Here is an 18,584-nt window from a genome sequence, read left to right on the forward strand (position 1 = left end):
GGTGGGGGGGGGGGGTCAGACATTTGTGACGATGTGTGACGAGGGGGGCGGGGGGGGGTTTGAGAAATGTGACGTCACATCAAAATGCGCAACTTTAAATAAATATAGACAACACGTTCTACTTAATTAAATATGCTTTTTAATAAATGTTTTCTCCTACATCATCAGAGTGCAGCGCCACATTAAATACGCACTACAATGACAATAGTTTAAAGCGATTTGAAGCAAATACGCACAACAATGACAATAGTTTAAAGCGATTTGAAGCATGTTTTATTTTTTGGGGGTGGGGGGCGGCAGAGCTTTGTGACGTCATATTTGAGGGGGGTCTGAATTTTTGTGACGCCGTGTGACAAGGGGGGGGGGGGGTCAAAAATCGTCCAAAATCGCGTGACGTCATTTATGGACGGCCCCTTACACCGCGGTAATTAACGCGACATCCTGGTGAACATGAGCAGGTCCTGTCACCACCAGCCCGGCAGACGCATATGTTGCCGTAATTAACATATTATTACCATAATTAGCGTGTCATTTGCATGGCTGCAATTCGGTGGACGGACATCGTCAGTGACGCCTCTCGCACGTTATAAAATTAATGCGCATTTGGAATGATCACAGTTGAGATGACCGCTGATGTAATTTGGATGACGTTCAATGCGTTTTACCATTCAATATCTTGAAACTGGCAAAAAGGTTTCCGTAGATACTTATACTGTACCGTATACCAGCAGCATTGACATTTTAACGTGATCAGCGTGAGCATAATCCATCGTTTGACATCAGTATCATCACCATCGGAAGCATCAGCTGCATAGACATATGTAGGTGATTGACACAATTACACTGACATCACCACTGGCATGGCTAATGTGTTTTATTCATTAATAATTCCAACTTATTCATCATTCAAAATGAACACCGAGTAAAGGGAGGGAGGAGACGTGCCCCCCTACTCCCCCTCTTCCCTCCTTCCCTCCCTCCTTCCCTCCTTTTGCCTCCCTCGGATGCCCCCTCTTCTTTAGTTATCTGACCCTCTCAACCACCTTCCCTCCTCCCTCCCTCTCCCTTTCACCCTCCCCCCTTTTCTCCCTCCCTCCCTCCCTCCCCTCCCTGCCCAGATCTCCACGTCCACCCATCTCAGTTTCAGTTTATTTATTTTGGTATAGCCCTGTGAGCCATTCGGCTCTTGAATCGGGTGCAACCACAACAAACAAAAAACAAAAACACGAACAAGAAAAACATCTTAAAGTGACTATGTGACTGTGCAAACAGAAAATCCATGAAAAAAACAGCAAAATATTCCTGAAAAAAGCACCGTACACCAACGCTGTGTGCAAAAAATCCCAGTGGGATGCAAGTCAAACAACAACAACAAGAAAACTTAGATTAAGGCCATCAGTCTAACTCCGTACTACAACAAAACAAACATGTCCCAACCAAAAAATCACCAAAAAATAAAGCCATAATTGCAACGTAACAGTGATCACAGGGGCTCTCTCCCCCTCCCTTTCACCCTCCCCCTTTTCTCCCTTCCTCCCTTCTTCCCTTCCATCCCTGCCCACATCTCCACGTCCATCCCTCTCGCCCCCCCTCCCTCCTCTCTCCCCTCGCTTTTACCTTCCCCCCTTTTCTCCCTCCCTTATTCCCTTCCCTGCCCTCCCTGCCCGCCTCTCTCTACGTTCCTCCCTCCCCCCTCCCACCCCTCCCCCTCCTTTCTTCCCCTCCCTTTCACCTCCGCCTCCCCCCCATATTCTCCCTCCCTCCCTGCCCACCTCTGTACGTCCCTCCCTCCCCCTCTGACTCTCCCTCCCCACTTCTCTCCCTCCATCCGCATCCTTTCCCTGTCTCTCTCATTCCCGCCCTGCCCCCCTCCCTCCCTCCGCATCCCCCCCTTACCCACCCTGCCCCACCTCCCCCCCCCCTATTTTCTCGCCACTCTTTTCTTTCTTCACCGATTCCCTTTTTCTGCACGCCCCCTCTCCCCCCCGAAGCGCGAGAGGGGGGTTAGCGAAGAGGCGGAGTGGAAGGTGGATGGGCACAGTGGGAGGGGGAGAGGGAAGGGGAAGGAGCGCGGGAGGAGCAGAGGAGAGGGGAGGACAGGGGAGGAGAGAGAGAGGGGAGGTTAGGGCGCGTCCGATACCGCCCAAAGCCTCCCCCCCCACCACACACCCCTCTCTATTTAAGCGCCTTTGGATTCGCGGCATCTGGCGGAGTGAGCGCGCGGGCGAAATCGCGTCCCCACCTGCACACGGATCCGCGCGGAGCTGCTACACACCTGCACACCTGCACACCTGCACGCGACTAACACCTCCTGCGCGCATCCTTACGCCCGCATTCACCTTGCACACCGCCTGGAGCCACGCGCACCTCTACCAACGCGCACGCGCCACCGTTCATAGATTTTGATACACCTGTCACGTCACTCATTCTGTCTCCGCTACATATCACCGCAGCGTGTGCGTGCATCTCTGTATCTCGCTCTGTACATCATCTCTGATATCTCCGAGATATATTGATATTATAATCTTTATATCGGCTGGCTAACTCTCTCTCTCTCTCTCGCTCCTTCCTCTCATCTCCTCTCTCATCTTGCGCTGCCCCCTTCCATCTCTCTGTCTCTCTCTCCATCTTTCATAATTTCATCTACTTGCCGTCTCTATCTCATCCTATATCCTTTGATCCATATCCCATATACGCCACCCGGCTCATCTCCCTGTGTTTCCCCTCATCTCTACCCCCTTTTTACCACTCAAATCTTCATCGCGTCTCATCCTCTCACCTTTATTTTCCCATCTCCTATTTCTTTCATCTCTCTCTCTCTTCCTCGGCCATCTCCCTCTGACTCAACATTATTATATCGCCGTCACTACTAATATCTCTCTCCCTCTAATCCCCATCTGTGCTGTAATCTCTCACGTAGCCTCTCTCATCTCCTCTGCCCTCTACTCCTCTCAATCCCTCCCCTATTCTAGTGTCCTCTCATCTCCATTTCTCTTCACAATCTCCCATCTCTCTCTCTACTTCAGTCTCTTTCGACTACCTCTAATCTGTCACCTCCACCTGCCCCTCCATTTCCTTGCATCCCATCATCTCCTGTCTCCTCTTTCTCAACATCTCCTAACCTGCTCCTCTTCCTCTCTCCATCTAAATCCATCGCCGAACCTCCTCACCCCCCCCCACCCCCCTGCGTCACCCCCATGGGAGGTCATCCCCGTGTCCCGCGCATCGCGGGCCCCTCCCGGGTCCTGCTCTGCCTCGTCTCTCTTGGGGTCACGGCGACCATGGGACCGGGGGACAGCCCAGGGGTGGCTTCCAAGGTCGCGTCGAGGGCAGCTGACCCCGCGCGCGTCCATCCTCAGCCTCAGCAGCAACCGCAGCGCTTCGTGTGCACCGCCATGCCCGTGGAGATGGACAACATCCCTTGTGCTGCTCCAACATCCTGGATGGTCTCCAACATTGGTACCTCCTCCCCGCCATCATCGTCATCATCATCATCATCGTCGTCATCATCCGCCATCGGCTCGCACCTCCGCGAGGTCGTGAGACAGCACAAGGAGACCATCTCTCGCCAGCGGGAAGCCATCAAGGAGCTCACGACCAAGTTGAGTCGCTGCGAGTCCGGAGGCCACAGGGGATCGGCGGGACTGCGCAAGGGCCAGCAGCAGCAGCAGCAGGAGGAGGAGGCGACGGGGTTGGCGGGCAGCAGGCACGCGGAGCTTGAGGGAGCTGCGGGGATGAGGAATACCATGGGAGACCCTCCGCGAGATTCGACCGAGATGTTGGAGGAGCTGGGGAAGACCACACAGGCGCTCAAGGACAGGCTGGAGCACCTGGAGGTAGCTGCCTCCCTGTGTGAGACTGTGCGCGTGTGTGTGTGTGTGTGAACCTAGTCCGCGGGGAGCGGCAGCGCAGCGGTTAGTGCGCAGCGCTGTGAACCCGGCGGACCGAGTTCGATTCCTGCTCACGGCCAACACCGTGTGCAGTGCCGGTCCCACATAGGTGCTACTCGCTAGCAGCACTTGCCTCAACAGTCTGTTAAGGCTATTCGGGGGTCTTTGTCTTTGAATCTAGTCCTGGGCCTCCCTTAGGTTGGCTCAGCCTTTAATGAGCACAGTACCTGGTGCGGTGTGTAAGCATCAGCATTAGATAGACGAAGGCGGCCGGGCGTGGTGTTGGCCATCCACCCCCTCGTGTGTCGTGCCGGCCTTTATAGATGCTCCTCGCTAACAGTACTTGCCCCAACAGTCTGTTTGGGGTATCTTTGTCTCTGTCTTTGGTCGCGGCTACCTACTTGCTACCTGCAGGTGTGGCAAGTAGCCACGGCTGTATATAGGACATCAATCTTGAGATTCGTGGAGGCTTACCTGGCGAAAGCAGTGTTCTATTTACTAAACTAAAAAACTAAACTATGTTTTATTTTACCAGGTAAGGCCCACTGAACTATAATGTAGCTGTTTTTCAGAAGCGACCTGGCCACAAATGATAGCTCAACGAAGTGGCTTATCATCACGTGGATATTCAACGCAGCCAGGGTCCAGAGGTCAGATCCTTGCCGGATAAGCTCATCATCATCATCATCCTTCACAGGTCGCATAAATAGAATTCAAAAGACAAGTGGCCATCATCATCACATGGATACACGGGGAGGGGCGTCATGAGCGTGTAGAACTTCCACCGCTGGCTCAGTGTTGATTTGAGCACAGAGAGAGAGAGAGAGACAGAGTTCGACTCTCTGGGCTGTTCCCCACTGATTAACGTATTGGCGGTACACCGTAGGTACACGTGGTTTAAATTAAATAAAAGCAACTTTTCGTCGCAATTTTTTTTTTTGCAACCCCGGTCAGAAAATCTTGCGGGGTGGTGGTGTTTCAAAATCGGTTCTCGCGATATCGAAGCAGTCGAAAGACGCAATGGGCCGTTGAATATTTCGCTTTTAGAACCGTTTTATGAGGACCGCCGTGTCATGCTGCACCGGTGTACCGCCGCTACCTCCACAATGCGGGAGTGCAGCAGCCGCGTTCGTTACCCCTTCTCGCGTGCTGCCCTCCTACACATTCCGAGTTGCATCTTCGATATCTCCCTCCCAGTAGTCGTCGCTCGGTTGTCGCCCCGCGTCGTCCCCTTCAATTGTCGCTGTCTTGTCGCCGGTTGCCCTGCCCGAAGTTGCTGCTGTATTTCCCGCATCGTGGTCGCCCCGTTCACGCTGTCGAGATCATCTCGACCTCATCCTCCGCACGGTCACATCGCCCTGCTGTTGCCCAACTCGTCGGAATCGGCCGTGACGACGCTCGCCTCTTCTTTTTCAACTCGCCGTCATTACCCCGCTGTGTGCTTCATGCCTGTCGCTCCGTGGATGTGTCGACCTTATCTCGGGTCCTGATCCCTCCTCCCGCCTCGCCGATAGCTCTCCCCTGGTCGCTCCGTTGTCACCACTCGATTTGGTTATCTCCGGCTCTAAATCGCCGTGGATGATCCAGATAATTATCCGCCGTTTCATTGGGAGAAAAAAGATGTTTCCTCTGAAGTCCCTCCAATTAAAAATAATCGTCATTATTTTCGGCTCGCAGAGCACCGCCGCACTGCGTTCGCTCGCGCCACGTAGAGAGAGAGAGCGAGAGAGAGAACGGCTCGGAAGAGGGACGGCAGACGAGCGGGAAAGGTAGCCACGCGGTGAGCCGGTGCCAACGATTGCCCAAGCTCTGCGGTCCTCTATACGCTAAGGCGTTGCCGGCCAATGAACGAGTGCTTACAAGCGGGAGGAAAAGCGGAGCGCACGGTGAGGACACGCGCGTGCTAGGGAGGAAACACTCTATCCCATGCAGGCGGAACTAGTGGAGTCCGCATTATTGTTGTGTCGCCTTTGACTTCTCCTCCTCCTGGACGCGCCCACCCACGGGTGGAGGAAGGGGGAGTTTCACAGCACGCGTGCGGTGATCCACCAACCCTTGCCGCTGCCTCCACAGTGCGAGAGGGCAGCAGCCACGTTCGTTGCTGAAGTTCAGCGCTGGACAGCTCCGGCTGCAATGAGCCCCCAGTGCGGTATACTCGCTGCAGTCGGCACACGTTGGCTCTGCTCTCTTGTCACGGTAGAGCGGTGGGTTCTCAAACCTGGGGGTGCACGCAGCCCCTGGGGGTGCGAGATGCCCTTTCTGGGGGGCGCGAGACATGGCCAGATGTTGTTCCGAGAAAGTAAATCATCAAAACACAAATTAAGCACGGGGCACGAACGTACAACGTACGTTGTTTCATCAAACCTTACGTGTGTTTATAAACATTGTACGTATAACATTATACGATTGAGCACCAAAGGGGTGGCATGGCTGCAGTAAAGGTTAAGAACCGCTGCATAAGAGGAAGTGGTTCATCACTCACTAAATCGCTGTGTTATATAGACATCGATACATTTCTCATGGGATATGTGATTATTTACCGGCACTCTCGAACCTACAAAAGCAGCCCGCGCCCGACTCCCCGTGGACAGCTCCGTCTGCAGTGAACCCCTGCGAGGCCACTTCCGTAGCTTCGCGTGCTTCATATTCTTAGCTCTTTCGGTAAAGTCACGTTGAAGGGAAACAATAACATAATAAAATATATAAAACAATAAAAAATTCTCACGACGTTTCGACCATAACACAAACGGTCGTCATCAGGTGTGTCGGTTTGTATAAATTTATTTATTTATTTATTGACGGTGTATTTATTTGTAAAAACCGTCAGCGCCACGCGCAGCGATTTGTCAGTTTATTTAGAAGGACGAGTCCATCTATGTTCTGAAAAGAGGAGGGGGGAGACTAAAAATTAATGTATGCTGTCTGAAAGCCACTGTAAGCGTGAACAATCAATTAAGACCCGAAATGGTTTATCAAATCTTTCCAATGATTGCTAAGCCAGAATCCATCTTCTCGGTTGAAATTGTCTCTGTGCTTGTATATGTGGATAGCCTCATGAACGAATCTCTCATGGTAGCCAGATGGCTTACAAAGAACCTCTGTCTTGGAGAAGTCAATGTCATGTGAGCCCACTGAATTATAACAATGATCTGCCACGGCCGAGGTGTTGGTCCTACCGTGTTTAAGGTCTGCTTTGTGTTCACGAATGCGGTCCGAGACATGGCGTTTGGTTTCTCCAATGTAACTACTACCACAGAGGCAACTTAGTTTGTCGTGAATTTTTTTTTATTGTTTTATATATTTTATTATTTTATTGTTTCCCTTCAACGTGGTGACTTTACCGAAAGAGCTAAGAATATGAATTACTGCAGTCACGAAAGCTTTAAATCAAAATTCTTCGCGTGCTTGTTCATCTTGACATCCCACTGTGTTCACATTGCGCTCACCCCCTTACTCTCTCTCTGCCCCCCCCCCTTCCTCTCTGCCCCCCCTTCCTCTCTGCCCCCCCGCCCCGTTCCTCTCTGCCCGCCACCCCCCTCGTTCCTCTCGACCCCCCCCCCCATTCCTTTATACTGCCCCCCCTTCCTCTCTGACCCCTCCCCCTCCGACCCGTTCCTCTCTACCCCCCATTCCCCTACCCTGCACCCCCCCCCCCGCCCCGTTCCTTTCTGCCCCCCCCCCACCCAGACGCACGCGGCGCCGGGCCGCACCGATTGGGCGACGGCCGCGCGCGACGCCGTGCGCGAGCTGCTGGAGTCGCGCGCGCTCGAGCTCACGGGGAACCGCACTGCGCATGCGCGGATCGACAAAGCCCTCGGGGAGCTGAGACACCGGATTGCCGGCATCGAGAAGGGTGGGGGAGGGGCCGCGGGGGAGGGGCCGTGGGGGAGGGGTGGGGGGGCAGGGGGAGGGGTGGGGGGAGAGGTGGGGGGGGCAGTGAGAAGGGGGCGGAGGGGGTAGGGAGAGGGGGTTGGGGGTGGAGGGAGGCGTGGATTGATGGGGGAGTGGAGGGGGGGAGGTTACGGGTTTAGGGGCCATCCATTGAATTTGTACGCATGGAGGGTGGGGGGGTTAACCCAAATGCGTAGCTTGCGTATGGGGGGGGGTCGACTGACAATGTCCGTACGCATAGAAAACGGGGGAGGGGGGTGAAGCCTGGATAATAATTTGTCTACATTGGCCATCACATTAGTTAGATAATCCGGCGGTGGACTGTATGCTTAAACACGTCAATATTATTAATCCTTGATCGTTTCTGCGTGGATTAAATATCGGCCGTTCTATAGGATTCAGGGGGGGGGGGGTGGTGTAAAAAGTTCGCGTGCGTACAGGGAACGGGGTCGAGTTTCGACAGATTTTTTTTGCGTACCCACTAAATGGATGGCCCCGTACGTGGAGAGGTGAGAAGGGAGGAGGAGTGGAGATGTGGAGGGGTTCTGGGTGGAGGGGGGGGTGTGAATGGGGAAATGAAGAGGGCAGGAATTGAGCGGGGGGAGAGGAGTAGGAGGGATGGGCGTGTGAGGTGGTGGAGACGGCTTGAGGGGTTGAGTAGAGAGGGAGAGGAGAGGAGGAGGAGGGATCATTGAAGAGCGAGCATCGCAGACGGGTGATAGGAAAGATGAGAGATGTAAGGGGGCGAGCGAGGGAGCGAGCAAGCGAATCACGCCGCGTTTTAAATGATTTGTCACGCGGCTCGTGGCCGTCAGTGCGTAGTGAACGTCAACTCAGCCTGCACGCCCTTCCTCAGGGTTCGCAGCGGCTCCCCACTCCGCTCTGTCTCGTGCTGCAGTTGTGCAACGGCGCGCCACCAGTTTCTATCGCGTGTTATCCCCGCCATCTCGTGGTGGTAGGGGGTGGTGATGGGAATTAAATGGGGGGCACATCGAAGGGCCCCCGCAATTGTGCGCCACGGTGGCTGTGAGATGTTGACTACCTCGCCTGATCTACAGGAGGCCGTGGGTTCAATCCCGACCCTGGCGCATGCTCCATATTTGGAATGTGCACATTCTATCCCGTGGTCCTCCGTGGTCCTCCAACATTTGGAATCACGCGTTTAGAGTACTGCATTTGCCCCCCCGCTATAAATGTCCACGTGATGAAAAGCCAACTTCGTTGAGCTGTCACTCGTGATAGCCAGGTCGCTTCTGAAAAAAGAGCTGTATATCTCAGTGGGCCTTAGCTGGTAAAAAGAATTTAAAATAATAATAAAAAAACCTGTTACCCTGCCGCGGTGATTCTATCGACTCCAGTGAACCCGACCGACCCAGTCGACAGTGAACGCTTTGGGAGAAAGTTGTGAGAGCAACGTTGGCCTGCAACCGCTTGCCAATGTTGATCCGCGACATTGCGTGTTTACTTCGGCAGCGACCGTGCCCACAGTTAACCCGACCTAGTGACCCTGACCACGACCCCATAAAGCTAAAGACCCTCCCCTTTCCCCCGTGTAGCCTTTACAGTCTGGTTGGGGCAAGTGCTGTCAGCGAGCACCTATGAAGGCCGGCACGGCACACGAGGGGCTGGGTGGCCACCATCACGCCCGGCCGGCCTTTGTCTCCCGAGCGGCGATGTTTAACACATCGCGCCAGGTACTCATTTGAGGCTGAGTCGACCTAGAGGAGGCCCAGACAATCGTCACTTGGTGCTGCTGGCCACGAGCAGGGAATCGAACTCGGGCGGCCGGGTTTATGGCGCAGCGCGCTGACCGCTACCATCACCACCACCACCACCGCCGCTCCCAAACCCCGCGTGCAGGTGTCGACGTTGACGCGGCTGTGCCACCACCGCCGCCGTCGGACGCCTTCAAGGTGTCGTTCCCGCTGCGCACCGACTACATGGTGGCTCGGGCCGCCGCCTCGCTGCCCGAGATGCACGCGTTCAGCGCGAGCCTCTGGCTGCGCTCCTCGGCGTCGGGCGGCGTGGGCACGCCGCTCTCGTACGCCGTGCCGCGCCAGTCCAACGAAATCGTGCTTATGGAGTGGGGCCACAATCCCGTGGAGCTGCTCGTCAACGACAAGGTGCCAGAGAGAGACAGAGAGAGAGAGGGGGCGAGAGAGAGACAGAGGGCCTTCAAGGAGCAGTGGGCGCTGGAGGAGGCCGTGTGCTCGGTGGCAGATGACGGGAGAGCTCTGCATGCAGATCTGAGCTACCCGTTGGAGGCCGTTGGACTGCGAGGAGGGCTGGGTGCAGATGCAGCACTTGTCGTAGTTAAAAAAAGAAAGCATGAGAAAGAGCGAGAGAGTGAGCGAGAGAGAGAGAAAGCGACATGGAGTAGGAAGAGGGGGGGGGGGCAGAGAGGGGGGTAGGGAGAGAGGGAAGGGTAAGGAGAGGAAAGCAGAGCGAGAAATGTTTTGTTAAATCTTTCATTTAAAGGGGGGGGGGTACATAAAGCAAAGCATTAAAACACTAAATGATGAACAAAGCAAAGTGCCGACTACACCGAGCATCTTCTTGTTTCCTCTGATCGTAAAAAAAAGTTAGAGCGACGCGCGGTGGCCGGAATGGTTACGCGTGTTGCACGTCTTTCGCCACCCGTACGTGGCCAACCGCGCTCATCGTAGGTGCGGGGGAGGAAGGACAACAAACACTAATAGACGAAAAGCAGCTGTCAAGGAATGAGTTTTCAATCGAGGTGGCCGGAATTCTGGGGGTGGTTGGACGGATCGGCCGACAAAGGACGCAAAATAAATACCCCCCCTCTCCCCCGTGTAGCCTTTACTGTCTTTTGGGGCAAGTGCTGTGAGTGAGTAGCACTTATGAAGACCATGTTCACATGTGCTGATCCATGTTTACATGTGCTGATCCATGTTCACATGTGCTGATCCATGTTTACATGTGCTGATCCATGTTTACATGTGCTGATCCATGTTCACATGTGCTGATCCATGTTACCTGTGCTCCCACCCATCCACCCCACCCCTCCCCACCCCCTGCCCCTCCCCCTGTATATGGCCACCTACATAACCTCTGCCCCCCCCCTCGCCCTCCGCCCCATCCCCCCCAAAATAAAAAGATGGCTCAGCTACCGCTGTCACTGAACGACGGGCGGTGGCACCACGTGGTGGTGACCTGGACGTCGCGGGACGGGGTGTGGGAGGCGTTCCAGGACGGCGCCCTGCGTGGCACGGGCGACGCCCTGGCGCCGTGGCACCCCATCACGCCCGGCGGGGTCCTCGTGCTGGGCCAGGAGCAGGTCAGGGGGCGTGGTCACCGGGTCACCGGGTCACCGGGTCAACGCCACGGTCATCGTTTTGTCCGTATTGCATTCGAAAGGAAGCTGGCAGGGCCAAGTGCCGGATTAAGCTAGTGCGGGGCCTTGTAGCATATGGTATGAAGGGGCCCTCAATAAATAAATACATGAATATTAAAACACACATTTTTGGTATTTGCACAGTGGAGTTAGAATTGTATTTTTTCATTTGCTATACAGCCAAATAATACGATAAATCGCTAACCTTAAGCACACAGTCGTTCATAGAAGTTGAAGGCAGTATAGTACTATAGTAATAGAGCAAAGTGCAGAATCACGGAACCGCAATTGATAGCTTGAAAGCATTTAGCGTGGGGGCCCTTGAAAGTGCGGGGTCCGTAGCTACTACAGATGTAGCAGCTACAGATGTAGCTACTTTTGCAACTCGGATAATCCGGCACTGGGTAGGGTATTACAGCTGGCTGTGTCTGCATGTGTCGAGTCGGGTGTCATCCATCCGGTGGTCGCCAGGGGTTGCTTGGGGCCCCACGCGAAGGGCCGCACTGAAGGCCACCGAGGGGCCGACAGTGGCACGCGAGGCTTGCAGTGAAGAACACTGTGCTAGAGTATTTATAGTATGCGAACAGACGCACACACAGAACAACTCGCCTATCGTGGCGCCGGATATAGCCGGTATGGTCTTGTGTCAGTACAAGGCCGGGTGGCTCGTCAGTAGAGCGAGCGGCTCGCGATCGGGAGGTTGAGAGTTAGAATCTTGGTTGGCGACTGACTGAGCTCATCACCCCTACAGGGTCGATAAAATAATTCACAGGCGTCCCTTAATTTACGATCGTTCGGGGGGTGACGAAATTTTGCGTAAACGCAATTTGACAAATGTCGGACGCTTTTCCATTGACGGAACCGAATTTCCGCGCGAGCGAAATTTCACTCCGGCCACGTGCCGCGAGGATCATCAAACGAGAAGCCACACGGGAGGCTGCGTCAGCCGTCCGCGACAGCGTCACGGTGTCCCCGCTACACCGCAGGGGCGGGTAATCAAAATAACAAGAAGGGCAATATTTCAAGAGCCGCAATGCCACGTGATGAATGCGAGACGGTGGGTCCTTAATAAATGACGTGATGAAGCGGTTCCTTATAGAGCCGCATGCGGCTCCGACGCCACAGGTTGCCCACCCTTGCCCATGGTAAACTGGACTTCCGTGGTAAACTGGACTTCCGTGGTCAACTGGACTCCCATGGTGAACCAAATTTCCGTGGTAAACTGGACTTCCATGATAAATTGGACTACCATGCTAAATTGGATTTCCATGTTGGACTGGACTCCCATGGTATAATGGACTACCATGGTGAACTGAACTCCCATGGTGAACTGGACTTCCGTGGTAAACTGGACTTCCGTGGTCAACTGCACTCCCATGGTAAACTGGACTTCCATGGTGAACTGGACTTCTGTGGTAAACTGGACTCCCATGGTGAACCAAATTTCCGTGGTAAACTGGACTTCCGTGATAAACTGGACTACCATGCTAAATTGGATTTCCATGGTGGACTGGACTCCCATGGTATAATGGACTACCATGGTGAACTGAACTCCCATGGTGAACTGGATCCCCATGGTAAACTGGACTACCATTGTGACCTGCACTTCCGAGGTCAGGGGTCGGCAATCAAAACAACAAGAAGGGACTTTTATATTGTCGAGCCGCACTGCGGCCCTGAGAGAGCCGCATGCAGCTCCGGTAGACGCAGGTTGCCCTGCACCCTGCTGCAGTGCAACAGTAAACGCCTCCGCATCACCGTTCAAGCCATTCCAACTTGCACCTCTTTTTCTGGCGAGTTCCCTGAAAAGGTTAATTATTTTGGCTTTGAATTAATGATTCAATCGTATTAAGATTCATGTAAAATCTTGACTTAAAGCTTTCGGGACTGCAGGAATTCATATTCATTGGGTCTTTCGGTAAAGTCACGTAGAACCTTTTTTTTTACAAAGATTCATGTTCTTTATTATTATACAGTTAATAATGATATTGGGGTATATTTTTAGGATATTAGTACTGTAGAATTGGCATGACTGTCTGAAACACACTCCTCACTTTCATTATTAAATTAATGGAAAAATCAGTTCCTATGTACGACATTTCGTTTAACGCATTTTTTTTTTAAAGAACGGATCCATTTCGTAAATCGAGGCATACCCGTACCACTTTGTGTGGAAGTCAGACAACTCCGTTTACAATATAGACTCACTTCCCCTGTCATAGGAACGAGGAATCTCCACCCACTGGCTCTGCAAACAGGCTTATGCACTCTTCCAACTCTGTACACGGTTTGGAGGGAGAGGGGGAAAAATACGAGTTCTAAACTTCCTCTTCAGCTGCGATTGATTTTCGGAGCGAATGAGATGATCAAGGAACAGGGGGGGGGGGAGGAGGTTAAGGGTCACGGGTTCAGGGCCAAGGTTCAGGGTGGGGTTGGTAGTCGGGGGGGGGGGGAGTGGGAACGACGGTGGCATCAGCAATGAGGCGAGGAGCTTGAAGTTGCTATCCTCTCAGCGTCCGGAACTCTCTTTCAAGTCACATCAAGAATGCAGTTGACGTAATGGAACATTTTAAATCGAATATTTTTTTTAAAGCGTGATTGATTGGGCAATGGCTTTGAGTTTTTGCTTCGACTGTAAAGCACCCCGAGATGTGCGTTCTGCATGGATAAAATAGAATTCCTTTGTATTCATATCTGTTCAGACCTTGTGTAGCATGTAGATATCTCACTGACAGGAGGTCACTGGGCGGCCCCACGTGTTTTGGGTTGACCGACCGAGATGACTGGCAGACGAACCAACTTTTCTCCCCACTATGCCAACTGTCTGCGTTTTAGCCGCCCGGCGCTCCGCTCGTTGTTGTGAGCGTCGCTCCTCCGCCCCCCCGTTGTTGCTGGAGGGCGACTGCCTCCAACTGCCCAGCAGCAGCAGCAGCGTCCTTCACGAACCCTGCCACTTGCACACACACGCGCTCACAGGCCCCACGATGGGACATCTGTGAAAAAGAGCTTCATAGCTCATCGGATTTCTCCCGGTTAAACATTCTGATTCTGTTTCCTGACCCCCCTCCCCTTCCCCCGCTGCCCACATCCGCCACAGGACAAGGTGGGCGGTCGCTTCGACGCGATGCAGGCCTTTGTCGGCGAGTTGGCCGACCTACAGATCTGGAACCGCGTCCTCTCGGCCTCCGAGGTGGCCTCCCTGGCCGGCTGCTCCGGCGACCTACGCGGGAACGTCCTGGCCTGGAGCCACGAGTCCATCGAGGTCCAGGGCGGCGCCACCAAGTGGCCGCTCGAGACGTGTGGCGAGAGGATCAACTCGTGATGGCGGTGGCCCGTCGTCGAGATCGTCGTCATCGTCGTTGTCGTCATCGTCGCCATCGAGATCGTCGTCGTCATCAACGTTGTCGTCGAGATCATCATCATCATCGTCGTCGTCGAGATCGTCGTCGTCATCAACGTCGTCGTGGAGATCGTCGTCATCAACGTCGTCGTCGAGATCGTCGTCATCAACGTCGTCGTCGAGATCGTCGTCGAGATCGTCGTCATGATCGTCGTCATTGAGATCGTCGTCATGAACGTCGTCATCGAGATTGTCGTCGTCATCAACGTCGTCGTCGAGCTCGTCATCATCATTGTCACCGCCGAGATCGTCATCATCGTCATCATCGAGATCGTTGGGATCATCGTCGTCATCATCATCATCATCATTGTCGCGGTCATGGACAGTGTCATTATTGTCGTGGGAATCCTAAAGGTCACCATCATCGTCGTCATTGGCTGTTTTATTGACAGATGTTTATATGCTACATGTACGGTGTTAAGTTTCGAATGTAATTCATCTCGCATTGATTTTTGCTGCCATTCGAATCGACTAAACACGCCCCAGCGTCGTGTACTTTGTAACCATGGATACGCCACGCATTGCCAATCAATGCCGCTGTGCGTGTACATTTAATGAAAGCCGGCCTCTGTACGAAGCAACAAACTCGTAACGTCAATCGAATTCGCAAATTTCCCCCCATATGTAATTGTAAACGTAGCCAGTTCAATCATGGTCGCGGTCTCTCAATCACCGCCATCATCATCATGAATGTAAGCATGTCTTGCTGAGGTCAAGTCGTGGATGCACCTAAACTTTATTAAATAAAATTGTGATACGACAGGGATTATGTTGTTGGGTTCTCCACGTTGTGAAGTATTGAGTAGCCCACGTATGTAATATTATCAAAATCTCGTTTTTTCGTCCACGCAAAATACCTCGATCTCATCCTAAGACCTATGCTCTCCCTTCCTGATGCCGAGAGGATGGTGCATGCCTTTATTTCATCTCGGTCGGATTACCGTAATGCCTTGCTTGCTGGCGTTTCTAAAAGTGTTTTAAATAGATTACAATACATTCAAAACTCTGCTGCCAAGGATTTAACCAGATCCATATCGTATGACCGTATTACTCAGATTCTCTCGTTCCTGCACTGGCGCACTGCAAAGTGCAGATATCGTCTTCAAGATTATGCTTCTCGCGTTCAAGGCCTTGCTTGGGCTGGCTCCCAAAATATCTCGCCGATCTGCTCAAGTTTTATACAGCGCTGCGAAAACTTACATCAGCTGATTCTGGTCCAGTCGTCATTCCAAGGACACGGAGACACAGAGTCTCCTGCAGCCAGGGCACCGCGATTGTGGGATCCCCTTCCTCGATCCATTCGGTATTCCGAGTCTGTGATACTTTTTAAATCACCATCTTAAAAGTCACCTGTTTCTACTGCAGCCTTTCCCCGGAACTGAAGATGAGCAAAACAATGTTGTTGTTGTTGTCTGTTTGGATTACTCTGCAATTATTATCATTCGCTTTTATCATAGTTATTTATTTTATTGGAATTTCCAGAGCAGTCATCGATACTGTTATCAGCTTCCTATTTCGCTTAAAATATATCCACACTTGCGAGTGTAGTTTTATTTTTATGGACAGCGCCTTGAGACACTGCGATATGAAAGGGGCTTTATAAAATAGAGGTTATTATTATTATCACGTTTGCCAGTATTATCATAGTCTCCATCGCCATCACCACCACCAACCAGCATCTGTCAGCCCACCTCCTTACCACATCTTCTCCAATGACACCCTCCAATCCATTACTTCTCTCTCCCATCTCTTCAGCATCTGAAAGCAGCACGGGGGGAGGGGGGAGGCGTTGTCCGTTTCTATTCCCGCCCAAAAAAGCGATGAAAAACCGTAAATCGTCCCCATCGCCGCCGACGCATGAACCGGGGCCCCAAGTGAAAACATTCGGCCTCCCCGCTCACGCGCAGCAAGGGCGTCGCTTGCCCTCGTTGGAAGCCCTGAGCCGCGTGTGACAATTCCACATTGCTATATACGCCGGCGTTCAGACTACTATTCACTGGACAAGTGCTGTGGACTAACCCCCCCCGCCCCCCCCCCAAAAAAAATCGGTTGCTACTTATGGTTTGTCGACCATCCCGCAGGCAGAATAATGTCGATTTCGCCGATGATCGTTATAACGATGATGATGACGACGACGATGCCAGTGATGTGAGCCCACGATGAATGTGCCCTACTTACAGGAGTGACTGTGGGGTTATTGCCCGACACGTGGCGATTGTCGTTGTTATGTAACTGTCCTGTTTAATGTTGTTATTATTTCGCACGAGCTTGTGCTGGAGGTTTAAATAAAGCGACCTTTGTCTTGACCCCCCACCCCTCTCCGAGGGCAAGCTCTGACTGGATCGGTTGTCACCGGTGCGAGGGGTTAATTACAAGCCGAGAGAAACCCTTGAGATGATGGGTCTCTCCTTCACGGGACACTGGCTCAAAATGTGGAGGGAGCAAAAAAAACCCAGAGGACACGGAGAAAAAAAAATCCACGCGACCACGGGGAGGACACTGTAAACTCGAAATATACAGCAGGCGTCGGGGTACAACCCGCACCCTCCTGTATACCAGGCGGGGGTGGTTAACATCTCACCACCGTGGTGCCCAATCTGATCCCACCTGTCGTCCCGAGCACGCCGACGTCCAGCCAACGTCCTGCCAACGTCCCACCAGCGGTGCCAACGTCGCCCAACATTGCAGAAACGCATGGCGAGCGGTGTCGCGGTGGTTGGAGCATTGCGCTCTGAACCCGACGATGTCGGTTCGATTTCCAGCGGCGGACGACGGCGGACGACACCGACGAGTGCGATCTGAACCATACCAGGCCACCCGTTTCCGCCAAACGACACGCACTGACCAGCGCGGTGAAGTATGGTTGAGCACCGCCCTAGAATTTACACGACGCGGGGAGGTCTTCGTCCAGCGGTAGATCACAGCGATGCTCCACCGTACAATGGGTGTCCACAAACCAAAGCCCATGCGGATGAAATGTTGACATCTTTAGTCCGTTGCCAGTAAAAAAAAAAAACGTTTTTAACTATTTCAAGTCAGGAATAAATAATATGCCGCCCTTTGTCAACCCACTGCTGACAGAAGGCTTCCCCGCCACGCCGTACCAGTAATGGGTGCTTTGTTTGACCATACTTCACCACGCCGGTGAGCGCGCTTTACGAAAGTCCAGCGGAGCACGAAATGATATCGCCTTCGGCATCGCTTGCGGTTTTTTGTTGTTTTGTTTGGAACACGGGGGGTGCCGTTACGCAAAAAGCGCCACGTACGCGCGCAGAACTTTGGAAGGTGCGCGCGTACCGCAGTCTGTAATCTGCTTACATTTAATCAGCCTGGGCTCCCGTTTCGCCGCGAGCTGACTGCGCGGGTTTCCTCCAAAAACGCTCTCCGACGGCGCGACTATTATGCCGCAAATGGATTTGGGGGGATATGTAAGTCGACCCCTACTCCCCACGCCGCCCCCGCCCTCCACGGCGAGAGATATAATTCGACTCAATGTCACTCACACTTTGTTGTTAAACCGGCTTACTGCGGGCGGCTGTACACGTGATGCCCCCCCCCCACCCCCACCACTGCATTTACACCGCACGTGGATCAGGCTCGCCACGAACGGCCTCGGCTCATCGCACCCCACCCGGCAGACGAGGACGTTCGACTACGGGCGGCAGGGCGACGGTGGTGGCAACGCTCGTAGCAACGACGACAATAAGGGCCTGGGTTCGAGTCCCGAACTCGGGCACCTTTCTCTGCGCGGTTTGTACGCGTCCTCTCCCTCTGTTCTGCAAAAGGGTTTGCTCCAGGTTCTCCGGTTTCCTCCCAGAGTTAAACAAAATAATAATAATCATAGAATGTAGTTGGTGTTGGCCAAACATACCATGGCTGTAAAAAAAACAACCTGCAATTTATTCAATTGGGAGTCGCGCAAACACGGCAGCACCATAGCCCCCATACTGCGTAAACTTCAGAATATCAGAATATTTATTTATACTGGAGGAATCCGATGAGCTATGAAGCTCTTTTTTAACAGCTGTCCAGTAACTTGCCAAGACCA

The 18,584-nt window shown here is 53.1% G+C and overlaps 1 protein-coding gene across 1 annotated transcript; it reads left to right on the plus strand.

Moving 5' to 3' along the window:
• Positions 1 to 1,954: 1,954 nt before the first annotated feature.
• Positions 1,955 to 16,842, plus strand: LOC116956600 (neuronal pentraxin-2-like). The gene is made up of 5 exons (XM_032978316.2): positions 1,955 to 3,836; positions 7,578 to 7,743; positions 9,642 to 9,904; positions 10,900 to 11,079; positions 14,234 to 16,842. Exons 1-5 carry the CDS (start codon positions 3,198 to 3,200, stop codon positions 14,456 to 14,458), a joined length of 1,473 nt encoding a protein of 490 aa, XP_032834207.2. The 5' UTR covers positions 1,955 to 3,197; the 3' UTR covers positions 14,459 to 16,842.
• Positions 16,843 to 18,584: the final 1,742 nt, after the last annotated feature.

The sequence above is a fragment of the Petromyzon marinus genome, chromosome 3, assembly GCF_048934315.1.
Source record: "Petromyzon marinus isolate PM22_M1 ecotype Great Lakes invasive population chromosome 3, UKy_Petmar_22M1.pri1.0, whole genome shotgun sequence".
NCBI classification, from domain to species: Eukaryota; Metazoa; Chordata; class Hyperoartia; order Petromyzontiformes; family Petromyzontidae; genus Petromyzon; species Petromyzon marinus.